Source organism: Rhipicephalus microplus, chromosome 9, assembly GCF_043290135.1.
Source record: "Rhipicephalus microplus isolate Deutch F79 chromosome 9, USDA_Rmic, whole genome shotgun sequence".
In the NCBI taxonomy this organism is placed as follows: Eukaryota; Metazoa; Arthropoda; class Arachnida; order Ixodida; family Ixodidae; genus Rhipicephalus; species Rhipicephalus microplus.
In genome coordinates this window covers 4,084,326-4,107,607 of record NC_134708.1, presented here as the reverse complement: position 1 = coordinate 4,107,607, position 23,282 = coordinate 4,084,326, and the positions used below count along the sequence as shown (strand labels likewise).

At 45.2% G+C, this 23,282-nt stretch overlaps 2 protein-coding genes across 2 annotated transcripts; one reads left to right on the top strand and one right to left on the bottom strand.

Annotated features, from left to right (window-relative positions):
- Window positions 1-3,770: 3,770 nt before the first annotated feature.
- Window positions 3,771-5,100, bottom strand: LOC142771498 (uncharacterized). Its single transcript, XM_075873006.1, has 2 exons — window positions 4,733-5,100; window positions 3,771-4,604 (listed from the first exon to the last, which is right to left on the bottom strand). The coding sequence occupies exons 1-2, from the start codon at window positions 4,869-4,871 to the stop codon at window positions 4,300-4,302; spliced, it is 444 nt and encodes a 147-aa protein (XP_075729121.1). The 5' UTR covers window positions 4,872-5,100; the 3' UTR covers window positions 3,771-4,299.
- Window positions 5,101-5,171: 71 nt separating this feature from the next.
- LOC119163341 (uncharacterized) lies at window positions 5,172-8,426 on the top strand. Its single transcript, XM_037415320.2, has one exon. It carries the CDS (start codon window positions 5,426-5,428, stop codon window positions 5,966-5,968), a length of 543 nt encoding a protein of 180 aa, XP_037271217.1. The 5' UTR covers window positions 5,172-5,425; the 3' UTR covers window positions 5,969-8,426.
- The last annotated feature ends 14,856 nt before the right edge of the window (window positions 8,427-23,282 follow it).

The window sequence follows — 23,282 nt, the reverse complement described above, 5'->3', positions numbered from 1 at the left end:
TAGAAAAGTTCCCGTCTGCTTGCCACTGTGACCCTTTGTGTGCTTTTTTTACGGTTCTATTTCTGCTTCAAACGTCCACACGAATGCAGCCAACTCTGACGAGGAATCATATCGCTTTATTTGCCATATTTTACACATTCATACACAATTCATGCACAATAAGAACGATTTGCACTGCCACAGCGATGGCTGAAGCAGACGACAGCGAACAGGTGCTGCCTAGCGCCACGCCGCTCGTAGGTGACGGCCCTAGCGGCAGAAGGTATGAACTAGAACGTGGGCGCTGGAAGAGGTGCTCTCTGGGCAGGTCAGGAGTGTAGTAGGTCATGAAATAGAAGGAATCTTCGATTTGGCTTGCACTAGTTCAGAAAAGTGCAGGTGCAGAAAAAGCGGTGCCAAGCGGTGCAGTGAGCGTGCAGCGCCGGTCGAGCAAGTGCAGGTGCAGCCTCAACCACGCCTCGGCACTAGCCGACACTAGCGCGCGACGGCTACAGCCAAAACGAAGGCGTGAGTTGACGTGAGTGCAGGCCGGAGAACACCTTGTAGTGTAAGCCTAAAATAGCCGCCTCCGCCGCCTTGTCCGATCAATACACGGCCGTGATGGCACTTCTTGTGACTGCGATGGAATTGCTGGACTCGAGCAGCGACGACGATTCCGTCAGCGGTGCCGTTTGCAGTGACTGCGACGATGAGTACGACGATGCGTGCATCTTGGTCGCGTGCGCGTTGGTGCGCGACGATGCCAACCGTGTACCCGGGTACGAAAGCATTATCGGCAGGTACCATGAGTATGAATTCAAGCGCCTCTTCAGGCTGTCCAGGGAGACTTTTGATAGTTTCAGGGCCAAGTTCAAGACTTCAGCCTTCTACCCAAGGGCAGTGCAAGGCCGCCAACAAATCAGTGCCGAAAAAACATGCCTCATAGCGCTTGTGTACCTAGGCTCACAAATATCTATGTACGCCATAGGCGACAAATTCGATGTTACCGAGTCGTCTGTTCATGTTTGTGTGACACGGGTCGTTCACTTCTTACACGCTATTAGCGATGAGATAATTTGCTGGCCTAGTAGCGCGGAAGTGACCCGCATAAAGAACGGCTTCCTCGCCAAAAGTAAAGGCAAGGGCCCAAGAAACACCATCGGCTGTATCGATGGATCACACATCGGGATACTCACTCCAAGCGAATCTACGCAGTCTTACTTCAACCGGAAAAAGTGGCCTTCGATAATCCTGCAAGGAATCTGCGACGACAGGAACAAGTTGCTGAACGTGTTTATTGGGTTTCCAGGTTCGGTTCACGACGCCCGTGTCCTGAGGGAGAGCCCCTTCTTTGCACGCGCAATTCAGGAATGTGAAGACAATTATATACTGGGTGACAGTGCATATCCACTGATGCCATGGCTCATGACCCCATTCAAGGACAATGGAAGTTCTTTTCCTACGTGGAAAAAGAGCTTCAATAAACGACACAGTCAACAACGAGTGCTTATTGAGAACACCTTCGGCCTGCTTAAACAGCGTTTTAGGAGGCTCTACCTTGTTGATGCAAAAAGTGTGCAACAGTGCTGCTATATAGTTATGGCTGCGTGTGTGCTACACAACATGTGCAACGATGAAAGGGACTTCCTTGAGGAACTTGCAACGCTTCCCCAAGAAGAAGATGTGGGCAATGATGAAAGTGAAGGAGATTTTGATTGCAGTCTGCCAGGCTACAGTCAGTCTCTGCGAGAGTTCATTGCAAAGGAACAGTGCTAGAAGTTCATCTTTGCTTCGCGATTTATTCAGTGTGCAAATGTTTTGCGAAGTGGGGTGCCGCGTCTAGAAGCAATGTTTTTTTTTAACAAATTAGATGGAGTAGACACTGCTAGTGTTATAAAAGTTTATTGCCCATATTATAACCCGTCCTTATTTGAGAGTACGTCGATCAACCGATCGAATCGCTGCATGCGCTCATCATGCCGCTTTGCCTTTGCCTCTTCCCATTTTTTTCTTTCCTCCAGTTGTTTCACTGCTGCCTCCTCTTGCTTAGCTCTCGAAGCTTGCATTTTTTCTAATGCCTCCAAGAGCGGCGTGACTTGGGACCTACTCTGGCGCTTCCTTTTTGGCGTTGTGCTGCTCCGAACTTTGGATGCTGTGTTGCACTCGACTGGGACTGCTGCATCTTGAGGTGCTTCAGTGATGCTGGTGCTGTTGAAAGTAATTGTACAGGTGCCATGTCATTTCCAGGCTACAGCACAAATTAAGTAATTTTTACTTACTCTGGACTTGCACTAGGCAGGATTGTTTTTCCAGGCTCCAAGAGCAGCCTTGGATTTACACTATGTTCTTTTTCCAAGACTTCTGCCAGCTCTCTGTAATAGACACTATGAGAATCACTGAAGATATGAAGACACAATCGTAACTTACTCTTCATATTCACAGTTCACACGGTGGTGACCTGAAGAATTGTTGTCTTTTTTTGACTTTTTATATGCTCTGTCCAGCGACTTCCATTTGTTTTCCACTTGTGTGGCAGTCACGTTGCACAAGAACTCCGTATTGATGGCCTCAGCCAACTTCTTCCACAGAAGCCTTCTTGTGCTAAACAAAAAAGCAAAGCACAGTTAGTAGGAAAGAAGGAAGCGACGTAACGTGACCCAAGTCTTGCAGTAGCACATGAACCTTTCCTTAGTACTTCATATGTGTAGCTTTCAGGGATAATTGCTAGGGATGTTCGATTATTCGAAAATTTTGGATAATGAATCAAACAGCACTGTATTCGGTTCCTAAGTCGAATCGAATTGCACATATTCTAAGTAACAAATATTCTTTTAATAATCGGCACTGGCGGGAGAACCCCAAAACAACGAAACAGCTACAAGTCATTCTTTCAATCCCTAATGTGACCTGTACGCAGCCCAAGCTTTTGCAAGACTACCTACACTATATTGATTGTCGAATGAATGCGCTTCTGAAAGCTCCATTCTTGCTCAATTTTTACTGCACTTTAGCTGTATCGCATTTATCAGCTCCTGTCTTCGTCTTGTAATAACCAAAGGTGGGAACTACGAGTGCTTGCAGCTTCACGACTAGCAACAGATACAAGTTTTGCGTTTGCGTAAATTGTTCTTGCAGATGTAAATTTCAACGCCCATTGTTATCCGCTTTTAGTGCGCAGGCCATGTTGTGATGACGGGTTGATCTGCTCCGTTACATATTTAGTTGTATCTGCAATGTTTGGTTGTAAATTGTTTTGTTTTTGTGTCCCAATTTTATTTAAAGTGAGGTGACAAAGTCTCACGTTGATAACGCTAGTCAATGCCGTAGTTGAACCTACAATTACAAAATGTTACGAATATTCTAGTTCCTGCTGCATACGAGATTACCTTAGTTTTCGTAATTGTGGTATTTTGAGTAGATTCAAACTGACTGTAATGGCCTTTGTCGAAAGTTTGTGACTATTTGTTTCAAATAAAATGTTCTGTTCTAAGGCTGTTTTGAAAATGGTCTACTTACTATTCAAACAGTATTCAATTACTATTTGTATTCTATTTGGTGCCATTACTATTTGACTCTTACTTGATTAGGTTCCGAAATTCACTATTCACACACTTCTGATAACTGCGAACGTTCTTTTTGTGCGGGAAGCATTATGTTGGAGAAGTTGAACATTGTGTAAATCACTCTTTTGGATCATAAAGCTTCACTAAGGAGACAGCCATATTCTAACCTGTCTTTGCATTGTAAAACATGCAGCTGCGCAACCTTGTTTGCTGACACGACGGCGCAGTCTAGGTTCAAAGATAGGGTAGCACGTGTCAAGAAGCATATCTCTTTTAACAATGAGCTGCACCATCTTGAAAAGTGGCAGTGCGAGAGAAATGCGGACAGACAGTGAAGACACAAGGACTGCAGGGCGAGACTTGCTAGAGATGTGCCTCAGAATAACAACATGCAATTCCCTCTAGTGCAAATTCTCAAGGCAGCACTACACTTGCAACATGGCTTGAGCTTGGAGGTGCTGCACCTTTTCGGCAAGACAGCGGTTGTGCAATGCCCAACACAAAAGCACCGTCGCTGTTTTTGAAGATCACTTGACTTAATGAAACATTACGAATGCCTTCGTTGTGTATATATGTGCGTGACTATACATACTGTTTGTGTGTATATGTAAACGTATATGTCACAGTCAGGCGCATAGCCAAAATTTTTTTTCAGTGGGGGGGGGGCAGTAAAATGTAAATTGCTGGCAGTAAAATGTAGGCAACAATAACCATCGCCATTGTGAACTTCATGCGCCCTTATCTTGTTGGTGCTTGCCTAGAGTGAAACGGAATAATAAAAAGCTGCAAATAATTTTGGACATAGGATGACATACCGAAGTGCCCTGGTTTTTCCCACCAAGTCCTTCATTTCCGAGTATTTGGCGATGAAGAACCTTGTTTTTCGGGCGCTCCAAAGCTCTTCCACATCTTCAGCCGACGCGGCTGCTGCTGGAAATGCGGCTAAAGCCCCATCGCTGTCAACGTCGCCGTCGCAGGCAGGAGAAGGCGTCGGCGGTTGTGCCGGAGGGGGGTCATTTTCACGATTCCCTGCCATGAACCGCAACGTAACGCGCTTGCCGTCTGCAAGGGCGAAAACCAAGATTAAAAATACCGACATAGCATAAGCAATGCTACGAGGCTGTTTGCTGACCGACTACGACTCCTGGCCGCTAACCACGTTTTTTGGCAATGCATGCAGCCTGACTTACCTGATGCCTCATAGACGTAACCGTTGGCGTCCGTCATAAATGACCCGTCGGGATTGTGAAGTGCCTTAACTTCCTTTTGAACGCCCTGAACAACTATTTGCAACGTCGTCTGCTCTGGCCTTGGGGGGACGCCCGCCATGCTGCACTACTCTGCACCTGCTTTGGAGTGCGTGCACGCCGGTACAGAACTCGTCAGGAACTAGGCTTACACCTAGACAAAACGAGGGAGCCAGTGCAGAGGGTGCGACAGAGGGCGCGCGCTGCTCCGGCAAAACGAGGACGAAGGTGCTGCACCCTTTGAACTGGTTCAGCCGGTGCAGCCAAAACGAAGAGACCAAGACATCTAGCTGTAGAACACCTACCGGATTAACTTGGCTTTATGGGTCGTGATGCTCAGCCAGCAAATAAGTCAAGACAAGCCATCATAATCGAAACATGGGGAGAAGGCCAAAACACGGGGAGAAGGCAAGAACTTGACGCGTAGAGCGTTGTCACGTCGTCTACGACTCACTGCGAGCGTTCAAATCACTCGTTTAAGCCTGTTGCTTGTCTGCTGTGCACAACAACGCGGCTTTGTGATCACGGCTCAGCAGTACTTCCGAGGGGAACTGTTGCAACGAGGTGTGTTCTCCGCGACAACAGAGAGCCCTTGCATGAGCTGCGGTTCGGTCTTCGGTGAACGACCGCCCAGCCATGGAGAGCACGCTTCGCGAAGTGATGGCCCGGCTTACCAACCAGCCATCGGACACCGTACGGCCGGCGTGCAAGAAGTGCGGCTACCCGGGCCATTTCACGTACCAGTGCCGAAACTTCCTCAAGGTGAACCCGAACAAAGACATCGTGCTCGACGTGAGCAGCACCAGCTCGGAGGAGGACAGCGAGGACGAGCAGTTCGTGTCGCCGCTGACGCAGCTCAACTTGGCGCGTGCCGCTGCGGCCGCCACCGCGGCGTCGGCAGACGCCGGTGCCAGCCGGCAGCGATCTTCGTCCTCGCACGAAAAGGCGAAGAAGAAGAAAAAGAAGCACCACCATCGGTCGCGGTCGTCTCGTCGGTCACCATCACCTCATCGGTCGCGATCACCCCGTAGCAAAAGCGACGATCGCAGCGGTCAGCGCAAGGGTCGTGACAACTGCCGCAAAAGCAAAAAGAGCGAGCGCAAGAGGAGGAAGCGCACCAGGAGCGACAAGCGGTCTCGCCGCAGGAGCAGCTCCAGCTCTACGGACAGCACTCGCTAATGCTGGCGACGTGCGCAGTTCAAGAAATGAGATGCTGACGTTTTCACAGCAAACTTGTTTGTGCAGCCAACACTGGGTTGTGGGAAAGCACTGGTGTTAACGTGAACCCGCCTGAAGTGAAGCGCAGCCGATGACGGCAGAGGAGCTACCAGGTTTAAAAACTAGCAACCAGGCTCACTAGAAATCATTACTACAGAAACCTGCAGTGAGCTCGAGTACGACCTTTGTCTCACAGACTGATTTTTTTTTTTTTGCCACTATTGTTTAGTTGTTGTTGCTGGCCTGGCAGACGCTAGCAAGTAATGGTGAGCATTTATTGCGCTGTATTTTCTCACACATTCAAAACTGGCTGTGTGGTTGGCCACTTCATAAACCACCGTTTGAGAGTCAAAAACTGTTTTTGTCACTTTACCCTATATGTAATGTGATATCTGCAGGTAAAACATTCACCTTATGAGTGCCTATTAGCAACTTCAGACGTTGTATGTGAAACCACTGATGAGAGTGATGAATTGACGGATCTTTAAATTGTTCGAATTGGACATGTGCCACATATTTTCAAGTGTAAACTGTTTTACTAGAAACAGACATAATACACACATGAGCGAAGTTCACCAGAAGCCGACATGAAGTGCTGATGCTCACGAGTATGCTGGCCCTGGGCGCTGCTATATAAATCAACTTCAGCACATGGCAACTAACCACAATTGACCAGACGTCATGGCTGTATCAAAGGAGTACACATGTAATGTTTATAAAATTGGGCAGACAGCACTGCAACTAATATTGACGTTTCATGAAGATTAGCGTCTATTCGAAAAGTAGTTCCGAGACCTGGCGTAGCTCTGAGGTAAAATGCTTCATTGCAATGCAAAATGCTTGGGTTCGATTCCAGCTAGGACCCCGAAATTTATTCTTTGCATTCATCGGGTCGACGCTCCCGATGTTGGGTATTTCTTAACACTCGCGCATTGAAATTGCCCATGTGTGTTGTCGTCATTCCTGAGTAGATACTAAGTGTTATACACCTGTGGCACATACCCGCAAACCAGCGACACATACCTGCCCCTGGGTATATGCCACTGTTTTGCGGAAAGGTTTTACGCACGCGACGAGATTTTGAAATTGTTCGTGTCTTCGCCCGCGCATTATATTTGTCAAACTATCTTACCGTCCCATGCTAATTTTAGTTAACGCCAAGTTAATGGGATGACCATGAGAGCACCCATACGTAAGCGGCTAAATAGGTAGATACGCTCAAAATCACCAAAGTTCGCTAAAAAATGCTTCACATTGAAAAACCGCCCCATTTACGTCATCTCAAATTTGTTCCGTGCTAGGCACTTCAATTTCACATTTTTTGTTTCATATGTGCAGCCTCTGCGTATGCATAAAATTTTCATATTGCATCAAGAAATATTTTATCTTAATATTGAACTACCATAATTACCATTTTTCACATTTTTGATATTTAGCTACTATGAGTAGCAACATTTATTGTAAGAGAGAGAGTTGCACAGCATAACTTAATGGTTGCAAGTGGAAATGTCTTGATGATAAAGTATAGAACCTGGAAAACACCAAAATTTTAATTCCTTATCACAGTCTGCATTGTAATTTTTAGAAACACATAAAGATCATTGTGGTGAACTTCATTGTACCAATGCATTGTGAGCAGGGGCAGTGCTAGGATTTCTTACTGGGGGCCACACATGACAAGTGTGTTCCTTCAGGAGGGCAAGAAAATGAAGCATTGTATTCGAGTATTTTTGTTCCCGGGAAGGCAAACGGGGGCAGGTAAAAATTTGTGGGGGGCAAGGGGGCGCTCTGGTGCTGATTGTGCGCTGACATGTTTAGTAGTTGAACCATGTTCCAGCACGTCGGATTAGTAAGCTTGAGTCTACGCTTTTAATACCATTTTCTATTGATCTTAATTATATATGTTTACAACATGAGATATCGCAAAACAAACTTTTCTAAGACAGAGAGCATGATACCCGTTTTAGCAACCAAATCTGAAGCTACCACGGAATTATAAATTTTTTCAACAAGTTAAATGTCATGCCAATGTTGATAGCACTAGAATATTTTGTCATTTATTTTTTGGGGAAAAGAATATTGAGCACATTATATGCAGGTGCTTTTGTGCATGGACTCGCATGAGTGGCAATATTTTTTGCTGCTTAGTTTATGAGTAATCAAAATACTATCCTAGCTTTTAATCGTGTAACATTTTCACTCTTACAAATTTGTTAATGAATTGTTTAAACTCCATCACTAATTTTTCAAAACAAATGTAGTACAAGGTATATGGATACCACTGTATTTTTTGTTTGGCATTCAAAGTAAGCAAAGGTGAAAGTAATGTGCTTTTTTCATTACAAACATCAACTGCTGGGACAATAATCTTCCCCTGCGAGTTATATTTAGTGAGTTAATAAAAGATTTGTTACAGAAACACTGTTTACACATTATTTCATTGAAAGAGCAATTGTATGGGCGAAAATTTCGATCATGTTCCATATAAAATCCAAGTATTACATCATATGCGGGAGTGATGGGGATGTGTCACATTTTGAGGCAAACCAATGCTTTTGCAGGCAGTCTTTCGCTGAGATGTATTCGTGTTTGCCCATGAGCATATGGCAACATGCTCATTAATTTGAATTATAAGCAAATGTTAACTATAATGTACATGGCCAATAAAGCTTGGAACCTCATGCCATGTACTAATTTAACACATTGCTACAGATATCAATATTTAAGAGAAAAACTGCTACTTTTTTTGGGCGATACTGGTGTCATTAGCTGTTAGTTCAGACATGTTCCGATAACACTTTGGTAATGTAATCATAATGTTGTTGACCTGATGCACAAATTTTTATTCGCATCATTTTCTTGTTTCGTATATGCCTCACCCCACTGTTCATTCCTTAATAACCATTTCACATTACTTTTTTTAAAGGGGAGATGCGAGTTGAAAAATGAAAGTTTCTTTTTCCAGAATTGCATATTTTTCATTATTTATTTGACTCCACAAGTTCAGTGCCTCTACTTTCACGACTAAAAAAAATCACTGAAGATTGTAATGAAACTAGAAATAAGAGCGCAAGATGGCTATTGGAAAACTAAAAAGTGCACATTGTCTCGAGTCCTCTGGAAATTGTCACCTAGCTGCTTGCCATTGCATTTCATATGAGGGGTTTACTAAAGCCATATGCTTAAAATAAGAATGATTGCCAAGCTCTCATGATGGAGGAAATCATCTTAAAAAACACATCTTTTCTGCATAGATGAGCTTTTCCTTATACGTGCCTTTAAAATGTGATTCTCTTAAGGTCCAATTTTGGGGAACTGCTCGAGTTTGGACATCATGATTTTGGTACTTGTGATAGCTCGATGTGGATGAAATGTCGCCCGCATCCTCAACATGCGAAGGGTGCAAGTATCTCCTTTAAAACTTGATATCCCTTGTATAATTATTACGTACCTGAAGTAAACAATTAGTACAGACTGAGGATTCTAAAAATTCTCACATTGCAATTTTTCTTGGCCATCAAAATGTTTTATATGCATCCTGTAGTTCATGTGGAGCAATATGAGCCATTATAAAGGTTTCGTGACATAATAGGTTTGACCAAAATGAACTGCACATTTTCATGGCACAAAATGAAAATTGTGCAACTTACCATTAAACTCGATACATATTTGAGAGCAGCAAAAAAGCCTACATATACAGCAAAAATACCTTTGCCCTATGCTACAGATTAGTACAACTTTTTTTCCAAATCACATCTCCTCTGAAGCGGCGAAAAATAATTTATGACAATAGGGCTAAAGTTAGCAGAATGTTCATTTCGGACAGCCAATGAGCAGCTCTCTGGCTGAGGAAATGCAGAATTAGTACGACAAATCCAAGTTTAGCTGCTTTATGAATTCACAGCCAGACATGCTGCCATGCTCTCCCAGAGACTAGAAAAGAATGGCACACAACAGCATGACGTATGGCCACTACAGACTTAAAAAAGAGGAAACGGAGCCTGCATAGATGCCAGCATAAAAAAGAAAGACTTGTCTTCAGCTTGTACACAGTGAGGTCTCTAAAGATAATGTTGGCTCTGATCTACACATGCAAGTCAAAATTGCACAGATATGAGCCAAAATAAATACTATGGTAATGAAAGTATGTACACTACTTATTGTCCTGTATTGAGCATCATTCCTGTTGTCTCCCTTCGAGTCGCCCCAACTAGACCCAATTAAAATTTTGCAAGTACTTTTACTGCTTTATGAGTAATACCATTTTGAGAGTATTCATGGCATCATTTGGCTTCAAACAGCCTGATTAACGTGGCTGTTTCTTTTGACTTAATACAATTGATTTATCGTCCAACCTTTTGCTCATTAATGAAAAACTTCCGCAACATCGTTTTGAGTGTGAGATAACAGGTAGTACACAAGGATGTCTTGTTGCAATTAAATGCGATTTATGAACCCGAGATTCAGCACCGATTTCACGCACGCTAACGATTGTTAGGTTACTGGAATCCTCTTTTGGTAGGTTTATGGCACGGAATGAATCGTGCAGTGTTGATGCATTGTCAGTACAGTTTGATAATTTGGTGCACCACCTGTGTGATGCAGTTTGTCTCTCAAAAATGTGTAACGTTACCCAAAGCATCATTGGTACAAACATGACATATTCCACCTTGTAAGGTGCATAAAGTGCATGTGGAATAGAAACCGCCTCGAGCCATTGTTTTATTGCTCAAGTCTGAGCTAAACGCAAGAATGACCGAAGCTAAAAACTCTTATTACATCACGCCATTAATGACGTTTATGAAAAATAACCCAAAGCAATTTTGGAACTCAACACTTTCCTCTTCTCACGACCCTACAGCATTCATTGTCAACGATCAAGCTTGCATTGATCCTGTAACCATTTCTGAAGGCTACTTTCACTCTGGCTTTTTCATAGCTCAGACCATGCATTGCCAGTTCTTGCGGTCACTCACGCTGAAGTTTATAACCTGCTGCTAAAAACTGACACGACATGACCTGATGCTATACCCAACATGCTCGTGAAGAGATACTCGGAATAGAATGTCCATTATCTTACAGTGATCTTCAATAAATTCCTGGACATGTCAACTGTTCCCAAAGTTCGGAAAATTGCCGGCGATGTTCCAGTATTTAAATCTGTTGATAAACAACTTATTGTGCATTATAGACCAATATTTTTATTTCCACTTGCTGTAAGCTTCTTGAACACATTATTCAAAAGCATTTAGTACTGCATTTACCATTTCACAATCTTCTTCCACAAAGCCAGCATAGCTATTGCTCTGGTTTCTTCACAGTCACGCAACTTGTACAGTTTACACACAACATAGCTTCTGCACTCAATAGCCACGACCAACTGGACGCTGTTTTTTATTGACTATTCGAAAGCCTTTGATGAGGTTTGCCACGAGAAGCTTCTATGTAAACTACGAGCAATAATAAACGAGTCCAAACTGGATCGCCGACTGTTTACATTTAAGGTGTCCTAACTTTTCATTGCACGTACTCTTCACCGATAATAGGGCTTCACTGCTTATACCTTCGTTATTTTTATTAATGATGTGAGTAAATATTATTAATAGCACCACCGTGAAGTTGTGCATGTATGCAGATAACTGCCTTATACTGCTCTGTTACCAATGCTAGTGATCAACGAGAATTAAACAAGGTATTTTCAACAATCTGCGAATGAAGCGATACATAACAAGTGAAAATTAAATTTACCAAAACAGCCGCCATGACTTACAGAAACAAAATGAAGCCACTTCATTACTCTTACAATGCCAATGGTAGTTATCTGTCTCAAGTTTGTGTCTTCAAATATATTGATCGCTTTATTTGATTCGTCACAGTACAGTGCAATAGGAGGCGGAGAAAAAAGCCGTAATGATGGCTTGAAGGATCCTTCACCCACTTTTGTGAACAATGGCAGCAGCTGAAAGGCATCACAACATTATCACAATATCATATACCTCGTACAGGGCATAACAATATCATATACTTTTTTTCCCCCTAAAACTGTCACATTGTTTTGTGTAAAGATCATGTCGTAAAGGAAACTGAAAACGTGGTTTATACATAGCTTACACAAGAAAGATACCTGATGCGATCTTCTGCACCTAAAGAAATAACTACATAGTTTACACAACAAAAAGAGCAGCCAATTCTGCGACACTAAATGAGACACATCAATACCGTTTGCTAATATAATTATTTAGAATTCTTGGTAGAGTACATCGAAGTATCTGAAAACCATAATTAGTACAGAAGTAAGGAACGTTCCACATTTTTGTATTCCTTGTTTTGTACGCCTTTTCCTTTTAAGCAAAAATTCGCCATCTTTATAAACGAAAAGTTTAAGCGTTTGCAGCTAAGATGGTACTCTCGTAGCATTTTGTATTGATACAGGTCATTCACTTTGATGATATTGTATTTTTTAAACAGTGGGTCACTAGGTGCTAGAAATACAGCATCGTCTATGAGCTTTAGTATTTTTTTCTGTATTTTCAGTAATTTTGTTAAGTTTGTTTCTGTAGTTGTTCCCCAAACCAAATAGAAATAGCTAAGATAAGAAATAAATAGCGATTTGTATATCAATAATTTCACAGAGTTGGGGATGAAGTACTAGATACGGCTGAATATTCCAGTTATCCGGCCTAATTTTATTTGAATATTATTGACATGGTCATCCCATTGCAAAGAACTGGAGAAATGTTCCCCAAGAAATTTCACTGACTTCACTATTTCTATATCCGAGCCTCTAAATAGAATGTTATTCTCCAAAGTCACTTGTTGACCTTTCGGATGAAAAACTATGGCTTTTGTATTAGTTGAATTTATTTTTAACTTACTGTTATTGGTCCAGTTGTCTAGCTACTTCTGTAAGACTTTATTAGCCTTATTAGAAAGAATAACATCTGATGCTGAGGTGACTATCCTGTCATATGCACAGATAATAAACTTGACGATAGTTATAGCGCGAGAACAAAACGACGACACAGAGACAAGAAGGACACGAAAAGCACGAGCGCTCGCGTCTTTCGTGTCCTTCTTGTCTCTATGTCGTCGTTTTGTTCTCGCGCTATAACTATTGTCATGCCATACCAACTAGCCCAAGCTGCCACACTTCTAAATAAACTTGACTTCTGGGGAGATATGCAATATGCCATTAATATACAAAGTGAACAATGAAGGGCCAAGAATGCTCCGTCGTGGTACCCCTGAAATTATATTTTTCTTATCTGATACTAAATCATTTATCGAAACAAATTGACATCTATGTGCTAGATACTTTTTAGGTAACATGAGTGAGAGCCCGCGAATGCCATAATGGTTTAATTTTTCAAATAAAATGCTGTTGTGAATGCAGTCAAATGCTTCTGTGAAATCCAAAAAAAATTTGATCACTTTATTCTTTTTGTTCAAACTGTTGTAGAATATTGTCACCAATCTTGTCTCACTCAAGGAAACCTTCCGCAGAACTGCTCGTCAAGCTAGGACAAAAAGAAGAGCTGCTCCAACCCAACCTCTTCGTCCTCTTCCACACGAAAAAACCACGCGAATTCATGCGGCATTAGTCCCCCCTTTTAAAAAGCATCGACTCGATGCTTCTAAATAAAAAGAAGAAGAAAAAAAAAAAAAACCCATAATTAGAACACGCGTTGACGTAGAGAATGACAAAGTGAGTGCCAGGGAAAACAAAGAGGGCGCACAAGCACTTGGACCATGCGCGAACACAACAGCACCAGTGGAAGAGTCAAGAAAAAAAAAAAACACCACATGAGATCACTGTCACGTTTGCGAAGTAACTCGCAAGCACAGAGACTATTGTGTGTAGTACGGCTTGAGTCGTACGACATGCACAGTTTCGGGCCGACGTTGTCGACGTGACGACACTGTGCCGTCCGGAAGTACTTCGTATGTAAGGTCACTCACACGTCGGATAACCTTGTATGGTCCGAAATAACGGCTCAGAAGCTTTTCAGACAAGCCTGGTCGTCGGACAGGAGTCCACACCCACACTCGTTCACCCGGGTGGTATGCGACGTTTCGACGGCGAAGGTTGTAACGTCGTGCATCTGCGTCTTGTTGGTGACCGATGTTCACGCGAGCCAGTTGACGAGCCTCTTCGGCGTACTGCGTGTATTGCTCGGCTTCTGGAGAAAGAGCATCGCTATTATCGTACGGCAGCATAGCGTCAAGCATCGTTTGTACGTTGCGTCCATAAACAAGGTGGAAAGGTGAAAATCGGGTTGTTTCCTGCATTGCCGTATTGTATGCGAACGTGACGTATGGGAGGATATCGTCCCAGGTTTTGTGCTGCACGTCCACGTACATTGACAGCATGTCCGCTATGGTCTTGTTGAGCCTTTCCGTCAGTCCATTACTTTGTGGGTGGTAAGCCGTTGTTTTTCGGTGACTCGTGCAGCTCAGTCTGAAAATGTCCTCTAGCATTTGTGCCGTAAATGATGTTCCTCTATCCGTAATCACACATGACGGCGCGCCGTGCCGGAGGACGATGTGCTGCACGAAGAACTTCGCCACTTCAGACGCCGTGCCGCGGGGTAATGCCTTTGTCTCAGCATACCGGGTCAAGTAATCGGTTGCCACTATAATCCATTTGTTACCAGTGGCCGACAAAGGGAAGGGTCCTAGAAGGTCCATTCCCACGAGGTCGAAAGGTGTCCGTGGTGGTGTAATAGGGTGGAGAAGGCCCGCAGGTTTCACGGGTGGCGTCTTGCGACGCTGGCACTCGCGGCAGCCTTGCACGTAGCGGTGTACACTGGTCGAAAGTCGTGGCCAATAGTACTGCTGGCGCACTCTGGCGAGAGTCCGCGAGTAGCCCAAGTGTCCCGACGTGGGCTCGTCATGGCACGCGAGGAGGATGTCATCCCGCATGTCGGCTGGTACAACGAGGAGGAAGGCTTTGTTGCTACCTCGAGCATTTTTCTTGTAAAGAATGCCCCTCCTTAGACAAAAGGATGACAATTCGCGAGCGATGCGCCGAGGAGTGTGAAAATTTCGGCCTTCTAAGGAATCAATAATAGGGCGCAATTCCTGATCGGCTCTCTGTCTAGACATAAAGTCAGAATCACTGAGGGCTCCGAGAAAACCATCAGCATATTCCGAGTCCATATCAGGATGTCCCACGGGTGCTCGAGAAAGTGCGTCGGCATCTTCGTGCTTGCGCCCAGACCTATACACAATCATGATGTCAAACTCTTGCAAGCGCAAACTCCACCGAGCGAGACGACCAGACGGGTCACGGAGATTGGCCAGCCAACACAGCGAATGGTGATCGGTCACCACCTTGAAGGGACGGCCGTAGAGGTAAGGTCGAAACTTTGCCGTTGCCCACACGACTGCGAGGCATTCCTTCTCTGAAGTGGAGTAGTTGGCCTCGGCTCGAGAGAGAGTACGACTGGCGTAAGCTATGACATGTTCTACGCCGTTGTGCCGTTGTACAAGGACAGCGCCAAGTCCGACGTTGCTTGCATCCGTGTGAACTTCGGTATCAGCGTCCTCATCAAAATGCGCAAGAACAGGTGCCTCTTGCATTCGCTGCCGTAACTCTGTGAAAGCTGCTTCTTGCTCTGTAGTCCAGGCAAACGGTACATCATCTCGGGTGAGTCGCGTGAGCGGTTCGGCTATCGTCGAGAAGTTGGTAATGAATCGGCGATAATAAGCACACAAGCCGAGAAAACGCCGTACCGCTTTTTTGTCTGACGGCACAGGAAAGGTGGCGACTGCTGCAGTTTTTTCTGGGTCAGGCCGCACTCCATCCGCACTCACAACATGTCCCAGAAATTTCAGCTCATCGTAGCCGAAATGGCACTTCTGGGGTTTTAGCGTGAGTTCGGCCGAACGAATAGCTTCCAGAACCATTCTTAGACGCTTCAGATGTTCTTCGAAACTCTCGGCAAAGATGACCACATCATCAAGGTATACAAGGCAGCTTTGCCACTTCAAGCCAGCGAGGACGGTATCCATCATTCGCTGGAATGTTGCGGGAGCCGAACAGAGGCCGAAAGGAAGAACTCTGAATTCATAAAGCCCATCGGGAGTTACAAACGCTGTCTTCTCTCTGTCTCGCTCATCGACCTCTATCTGCCAATAGCCGCTCTTCAAATCTATCGATGAAAAATACTTCGCGTGTCGTAGCCTGTCGAGAGAATCATCAACCCGTGGAAGCGGGTAGACGTCTTTTTTGGTGACGCTATTGAGTTTCCTGTAGTCAACACAGAATCGCAGCGTTCCGTCTTTCTTCTTTACTAGAACGACTGGCGAGGACCACGGGCTGCTCGACGGTTGTATTACCCCGTCGTCAAGCATCTCCTTTACCTGCGTCTGTATAGTCTCGCGTTCTTTAGCCGAAACACGGTAAGGTTGCTGGCGGATTGGGCGAACATCATCGTCGGTAATAATTCGGTGCTTTATGAGGGGTGTTTGACCGACTCTAGATGAAGAGGCGAAGCAAGATTTAAATTCCTTCAGCAGGGTATGCAGTGCGGCCTTCTTCTCGTCCGAAAGCTTCGAACTGACGTCGATGTGGTCCAGAAACTTATCTCCATCAACCATTTCCTCGGATGCGAAGCACTCGGTGACATCCGCTACACGGTCTCCGAAGGCCACGGTGGTGCCGCGGAAAAGATGTCGGTGCTCGAAGTTAAAATTTGTGACGAGTATCTGCGACCGTCCGTCACGCACACGCAGAATGCTTCGCACTGCACACACACCTTGAAGCAGTAAAAGGGATACGTTGCTCTCGGCGACCACGTCACCGTCTTGGAGGTCTTCACAGGTGACTTCTACGAAAGCAGTCGCTCGGGGAGGCAACGTCACGCTTTCGTCGGCAACACGCAGCGCAGGTCTACGACAGCTATCAGCGCCTCGATCGGTTGCAAGTTGCGTCGAGAAAGTCACCATTCGCTCGCGGAGATTTATGATCGCGCCATTCTCTCGAAGGAAGTCCATTCCAAGGATGAGCTGACGAGAACAGTCGCGTAGTACGAGGCAGGTTACCACAAACGTTGACTCGCGTATTTCCACTCTTGCGGTACAGCGACCCAATGGAGTAATAACGTGGCCTCCAGCAGTGCGAATACGCGTCCCATTCCAAGGTGTCATCACTTTCTTAAGACTGGTTGCCAATTTTCCGCTCATAATAGAATAATCTGCACCTGTGTCCACCAATGCGCTGACCTGAAGACCGTCTATCAGCACGGGAATGTCGAGTGAGACTCGGCCACTGGGTTCAGACGCACAATCCGGCATTTCTCTCGCACTGCACTCAGACGTCAATTCAATGTCTGCAGCGTTTTGTGGAAGCGTCGATAGGAGGTCTTCCGCACTTTTAGTCCCAGCGACCTCGCCCCCGAAGGTCGCTGCCTTCAGTTTTCCCGACGAGGGCTTGGGGAACGTCCCCGTGCCATCGTACTGAGACGTGGTCCAATAGCTGCGGGTCGTCGTGGAGATGGAGACCGCGATTGACGCCGTGGGAAAGGCAGACGTTGCTGCGCGAGGTAGTCCTCAATTTCTCTTGGCCTCTGACCAACTAGGGGACGAGGCGAATGAATAGAGAAACCGCGCAGTCCAAGTTGTCGGTATGGACATTCCCGGTAGATGTGACCGGCTTCACCGCAATGGAAGCAGAGGGGTCTTCTATCCGACGTACGCCAAATATCGGACTTCCGCGGAGGGGCACGGCGACCGTCGATGTCCAAACCAGCATGCGCAGATTGAATTGAAACTGGCGGCATCGTCTGGATTGGGACTGCAGGGCTTGAGACCGGCATGGAAGTGCGCAGAGCTTCGGCATATGTGCGGTTCCCAACATCAGTGGACGCAGGAGGTGGTTCTAGATTTGTAACCGTTGGTTGAGGGCGACGGCTGTGAAGCACCTGCTGGACCTCGTCCCGAATAATATTGGTGATGCTGCTTACCTCCGGCTGTCTCGCCCCGTGTAGTTTCGCGATTTCCTCGCGGACGACGGAGCGGACGATTTCGCGAATCCACTCAATGCTGTTGCTCCCGAAGCTGGCGGAAAATTCAGTAGGTGATGCAGAATTCACTTGCCGGTTGAGTAGGGCTGACCGCTGATGAAGTACCCTCTCCATCGTAGTGGCTTCGGTCAGGAATTCTGCTACACTCTTCGGAGGACTCCGCACTAGACCAGCAAAAAGCTGCTCCTTCACGCCTCGCATCAGATAGCGTAGCTTTTTTTCTTCTGGCATTGCCGGATCCGCTCGCCTGAAAAGCTGCGTCATGTCCTCCACGTACATGGTGACGGTCTCATTAGGCATCTGGATGCGTGAATGCAATGCACGTTCAGCACGATCGCGGCGGTCGGGGCTCCGGTAGGTCTCCAAGAGGCGATGCTGGAACTCGCGCCAGGATGTCAAGACATCACTTCTGTTCATGAACCACGTTCGGGCGCCGTCTTTCAAACACGCGTAGACGTTGCGGAGTTTGGCGGCTTCGTCCCAGTAGTTGATCGCTGCGACGTGTTCGAACTCGCTCAGCCAGTCGTCCACATCCTCAAACAGCTCTCCGTGAAAGGGACTAGGCATCAGCGGGTTCTGGACAGTGCAATAAATTGGTGCCGACGACGTAGGAGTTTCCATGACGCCTTGAGGCGAAGTCATAGTCGCTCTATGGATAAGCTGTGCCGGTGTCTCTGGTGGTAGGCCTCGTTGGCGGCGGCTTGTTCTGTGAACTGGCGTGTCCACGGGCACAGGGCTTGTGTTCCGGCTCCTGGATGGGCTCTTGTGCATGGGGTGCGTCGTCAGTTGTCGTACCCAGCAGCTCCACCAATCTTGTCACCAATCTTGTCTCACTCAAGGAAACCTTCCGCAGAACTGCTCGTCAAGCTAGGACAAAAAGAAGAGCTGCTCCAACCCAACCTCTTCGTCCTCTTCCACACGAAAAAACCACGCGAATTCATGCGGCAATATATTCTTTTTGATACAGTGGGCTGGTTCTGGGTGTTATTTTCTCACATAGGCTAAAATCGCACGCCCATATCAACCACATCTCTGCAAAAGCACTTTGGAAACTATACTCTGCGACAACTTTTCTTGGAATTGGAGTGAAGGCTACAGAGCCAAATCGCGGCCATCCCATCACCAGTGAATGTAGTTTCACAACAGCGCCCGTATTTTCAACGTGAAATATAAATGTTCTGTCTTTATTTTCTACGTGGAGCTATTTGAGACAGGGCGCAGCTCCCACCATTAAGATAGTCGTATTTACTTTAATTTATTCGTTGTGACCTTGCGTTCTTGAACGCGCGAGAAAGACCTGCCTTTTTACGTGCACCTCTTACACTAGGCTGCATCTGCATCTACATGAAACGCTGAACTTTCCATAGCGTTAAGAGACGCGCGCCAGAATGGACTACTTCGCGTAGTGCTACATGTGCAGAAGCTCTGCCTCCGTAGCTTTCCCTTGTGGGGTCTCGAAGTGGTGAGCGGGCGCCATGCCACGCTGTTGGAATGAGCGGACACAGAAGACGCGGTCGGTACAAACCAATGAACAACATACATACATTTATTTAACTACTTTTAAATGACAATATCATTTGCCAAATCGATACATTAATAGTTACCAACGCTAAACAACCTAACACAATACTCCAAAACATGACAAACAGAATAACACACCCAAGGCAGCGTCGCCAATGCTTCACTTACCACGATGGTCCCCCGGCGCGCGACCCGCGGTGCCGAGCACCGGGGGACCCACGCTAGAGACTACCATCGCGGCAACCGCCATGCACAGAGGAGACTCGCTCAACACTTTTCCACCACCAAGGCTTGCTTTCCACCAGGGCTCACCGCCGGCACTACACCATGATGATGACGATGGTGGTGGCCAACTCTCGCGAACACAACGCCACCTATCGCCTGGTGGTTATCGCCCGAAATGCGGCTTTTGGGTGAGACACATGCGCCACACGGCGCAAACAACTTTACAGAGAGTGTCGGCACCCCCACATTTTTTAGTGCCAAGAAAAGTTGTCGCCGAGTATAGGCTACATCAAGTGAACTTTCAAAAATGCAACCTTGGAATGTAAACCAACTGCCTAAAAATCACTAGTTCGTCCGATACCAGATTACGTTTCAACTGTATGTTCTCCCCACCTCATGCGCGATATGAAGCAGCTGGAACCCATTCAGAAAAGAGGTATCAGATTCATCTTTGGTCGTTATGTATAATTGCAGCTACCCACGTTCGTCACATGTCTTATAATTACAGACCTTGGAGCACAGGTAAAAAGGCATAATTTCGCTACACAAGATCGTCCACACACCATCTGGTATTCAGGTACCCTTCTTTTTTATGCCCGACAATGCACTAGACTAACCCAGACTGAAAAGACACACATGGACTGTTCCAATTTTTCGTTCTTTCCATCTTGAACAAATTGGATGGTTCACTTCATGTATTGACTCATGAAGAACTCTTGGAGAAACTACTCACCCCTATCATCTGTATTGCATTAGCTTAGCGGTTGTTATTTTTCTGTGTTTTTATCAGCATCTGTACTCTCACCTGATAATCATTCTGTTGGATACTTGTGTTAGCATATCATATTTTGATCTATTTGTACAACATAGAATTTTTTCGTTTTCTCCTATTGTTGTTTGTGCTAAAATAGTTACCCACTCCTGCTATGTCTCAAATTCGAGACAGCAGTACTTGCAAATAAATGAATAAACAAACACCTGAACATTGGTAAAATGCCACACACTTGGCAAAGAAAACATCTACAACAGATTTTTAAAAGATCACTATACCAGCAAGTCAGGACCTTAACCAGTTAAATTGGTTAGTGTAGTGGACTGCTTAACCATGTAAATTAATGAGGCACATAGCTTGATGAAACATTTTATTGCACTTGCCTACAGGGCCATGCATTGTACGCGTAACAATGAAACAACTACGAGGTAACAACATCCACTGCAGTGCTGATCACTCCACAGCACACAACCTGCACTCAGCAAGCCGTGAGCAATGCGCCATCGTTGCACGGCATACAACAAGCAAAACGTGTGTTCACCACGATATTTATATCTCCAGTCTGGAGCTTTCGTAGATGGCAAAAAGTGGGCACAACAGCACATTATGTGTAACGACGTACCTCTGCATAGCACTGACAAATATTGCCTCAGCTGCGGGGGAGGAAAACGTCAACCATTTCCTGAATGGCTTGCTATGAGCACCATGTCACCATGTATGTTGCATTCTGCACCACAAGTTGCGACATATATGGATGGCAAGTCATGTTTATGTGCTAACAGACGTTGCAATGTGCACAGGATTAAAGAAAGCACTTAAATAGGACTTTCTGGTTATGAGGGAATTGCTGCTTTTCTAATTCATTCATCTGCAGGCTGATGCATTTCAAGATCTGTTCATGTAGAGACTGTGCGGTTTCTACATGAGCCGATCTCGTACTTGTGTGTCTCTTGTGTGCTGCGCTTTTTTCTTGCGCTAATTTATTCTTGTCAGTATGCATCAGTCACATTAAAAAAGCACGTGTGCCGCACGGAGACACAATATGACATTTTAACTTCCCAGTGCTTCAAGATTTGATGCCATCTGTGTAGTGGCACATGGGCAAATTAACTAGAATCCACCCTGATGCCATTTGTCATCTAATGCTTCTGTCAGGACTAATTTGACTGAAGAATGTGCACTCTCTACATTTAAGCTTGCTTAGTCAAGTACACTTCAAGAATTTGTAATAGTGTCTGTAAAGTGAGAAATATTCTACAGATCACTTCAAAAAAATCTCACTTTAACTCCTAGTAGCACTGCAGCGAATTCAATTTAAAATCACAACAATTTTGACATGACAGACACCACACTGTTTCTAAGCTTCTTACTCAACATGCAATGGCTGAAGTCACCAAGATCGGTTACAAAGTTGTAAAAGATCATAGACTCAGATGAATGGCACTATAGTATGGCTATTTCTACACTTCACCATGTTTAAATGCAGATTTAAACTTGCTACAACGTGTGTTCATTTTCTTTTATTATTCGTATCAATGCTCAATTTAGAATTCACTATTAGTGACACCGTCAGGTTAAATGCTTTCAAGTGTAAATGTCTGCCAGCTCTACCGAAGAAAATGCCACTCACGAACTGAAGGCCTTGACGACTCAACGCCATTATTTGTGGTCATGTGGCATGATGAAAAATAGTTGCTGTGAGATGTTTCCTAGACCTTAAAAGCCTTGTCTTGCTAGTGCAGACTAATGTCAAATGACTGTAATGCATCAGGCTCAATTCCGCATGCATAATAATAATTATGAGGAACACCGTAATGGAGGGCTTGGATCACCTGAGGTTCTTTAACGTAAGCCCAAATCTAGGTGCATGGACCTCAAGCCTTTTCGCCTCCACCGAAAATGTGGGCCGAGATTCACTCCTCGAATGTTTGGGTCAACAGTAATGCCGCATGGAAAGATCTGCGGTTGCAATTGCATGGCCCTCAACTGAAATCCGGCTACATGGCAAACCAACTTGTGTTGATGGATACATAACTGTACAACACTTAGTGAGAAGGGTTTAACAGCCTAGATATACTGATTGTCTGATGCAGATGAGGCATGCAAAAGGCTTCACGGAACAGCGATACTGTAATGGCTCTTTCGAGCAATGCACCGAAATAGACCTGACCAAGTTGCCATCCTGTATGCTTGCCAGAGGTATAGAGTCGCTTGTTCCTGGAATGGTAAGAGAGTTTGATTGTCTTTGCAGAGCACCTGCCATGTGCCACCAAAATGCACTTGTTCTGGCTTTAGGCGTGTAATGGGGAGGAGAGGAAAATATGAAATGCTGTAATAACATATGCTCTTTTTCTGGTCCACATTTTAACAATGCCTGCTGACCGGGCTGTTATGCATGTTTAACAAAGTGAGAAGAAATGAAGAGTGTTGCAAGCCATTTGGCCAAAGGATGCTGGGGAACATGGCAACTGTTCACATGAGGCTTGGTCACGAAGAATCGACACATCACACCATTTTCAACGACTAGTGGGTACGATCACATACGACTATACGTCTTTCGCTATGTTGCACTGGTCAAGAATAAACTCTGAAGAAGCAACAACATCCTTACAGATGCTTTCACTAAACCACAACCCTGAGGTGGGCAAAAGGTCATGCATATACAACATGCTCTAGAATAAAACAGTGATAAATGTGCATGACCTCCTGCCAATGTAGCTTGATGTATCAC

What these genes read in the sequence shown, in the direction of transcription:
- LOC142771498 (XM_075873006.1), bottom strand. Translation starts at nt 4,871, where the DNA reads ATGGCGGGCGTCCCCCCAAGGCCAGAGCAGACGACGTTGCAAATAGTT. An exon ending in TTACGTCTATGAGGCATCAG is followed by an intron (nt 4,605 to 4,732) that starts GTAAGTCAGGCT and finishes TCGCCCTTGCAG; the next exon opens with ACGGCAAGCGCGTTACGTTG.
- LOC119163341 (XM_037415320.2), top strand. Translation starts at nt 5,426, where the DNA reads ATGGAGAGCACGCTTCGCGAAGTGATGGCCCGGCTTACCAACCAGCCA.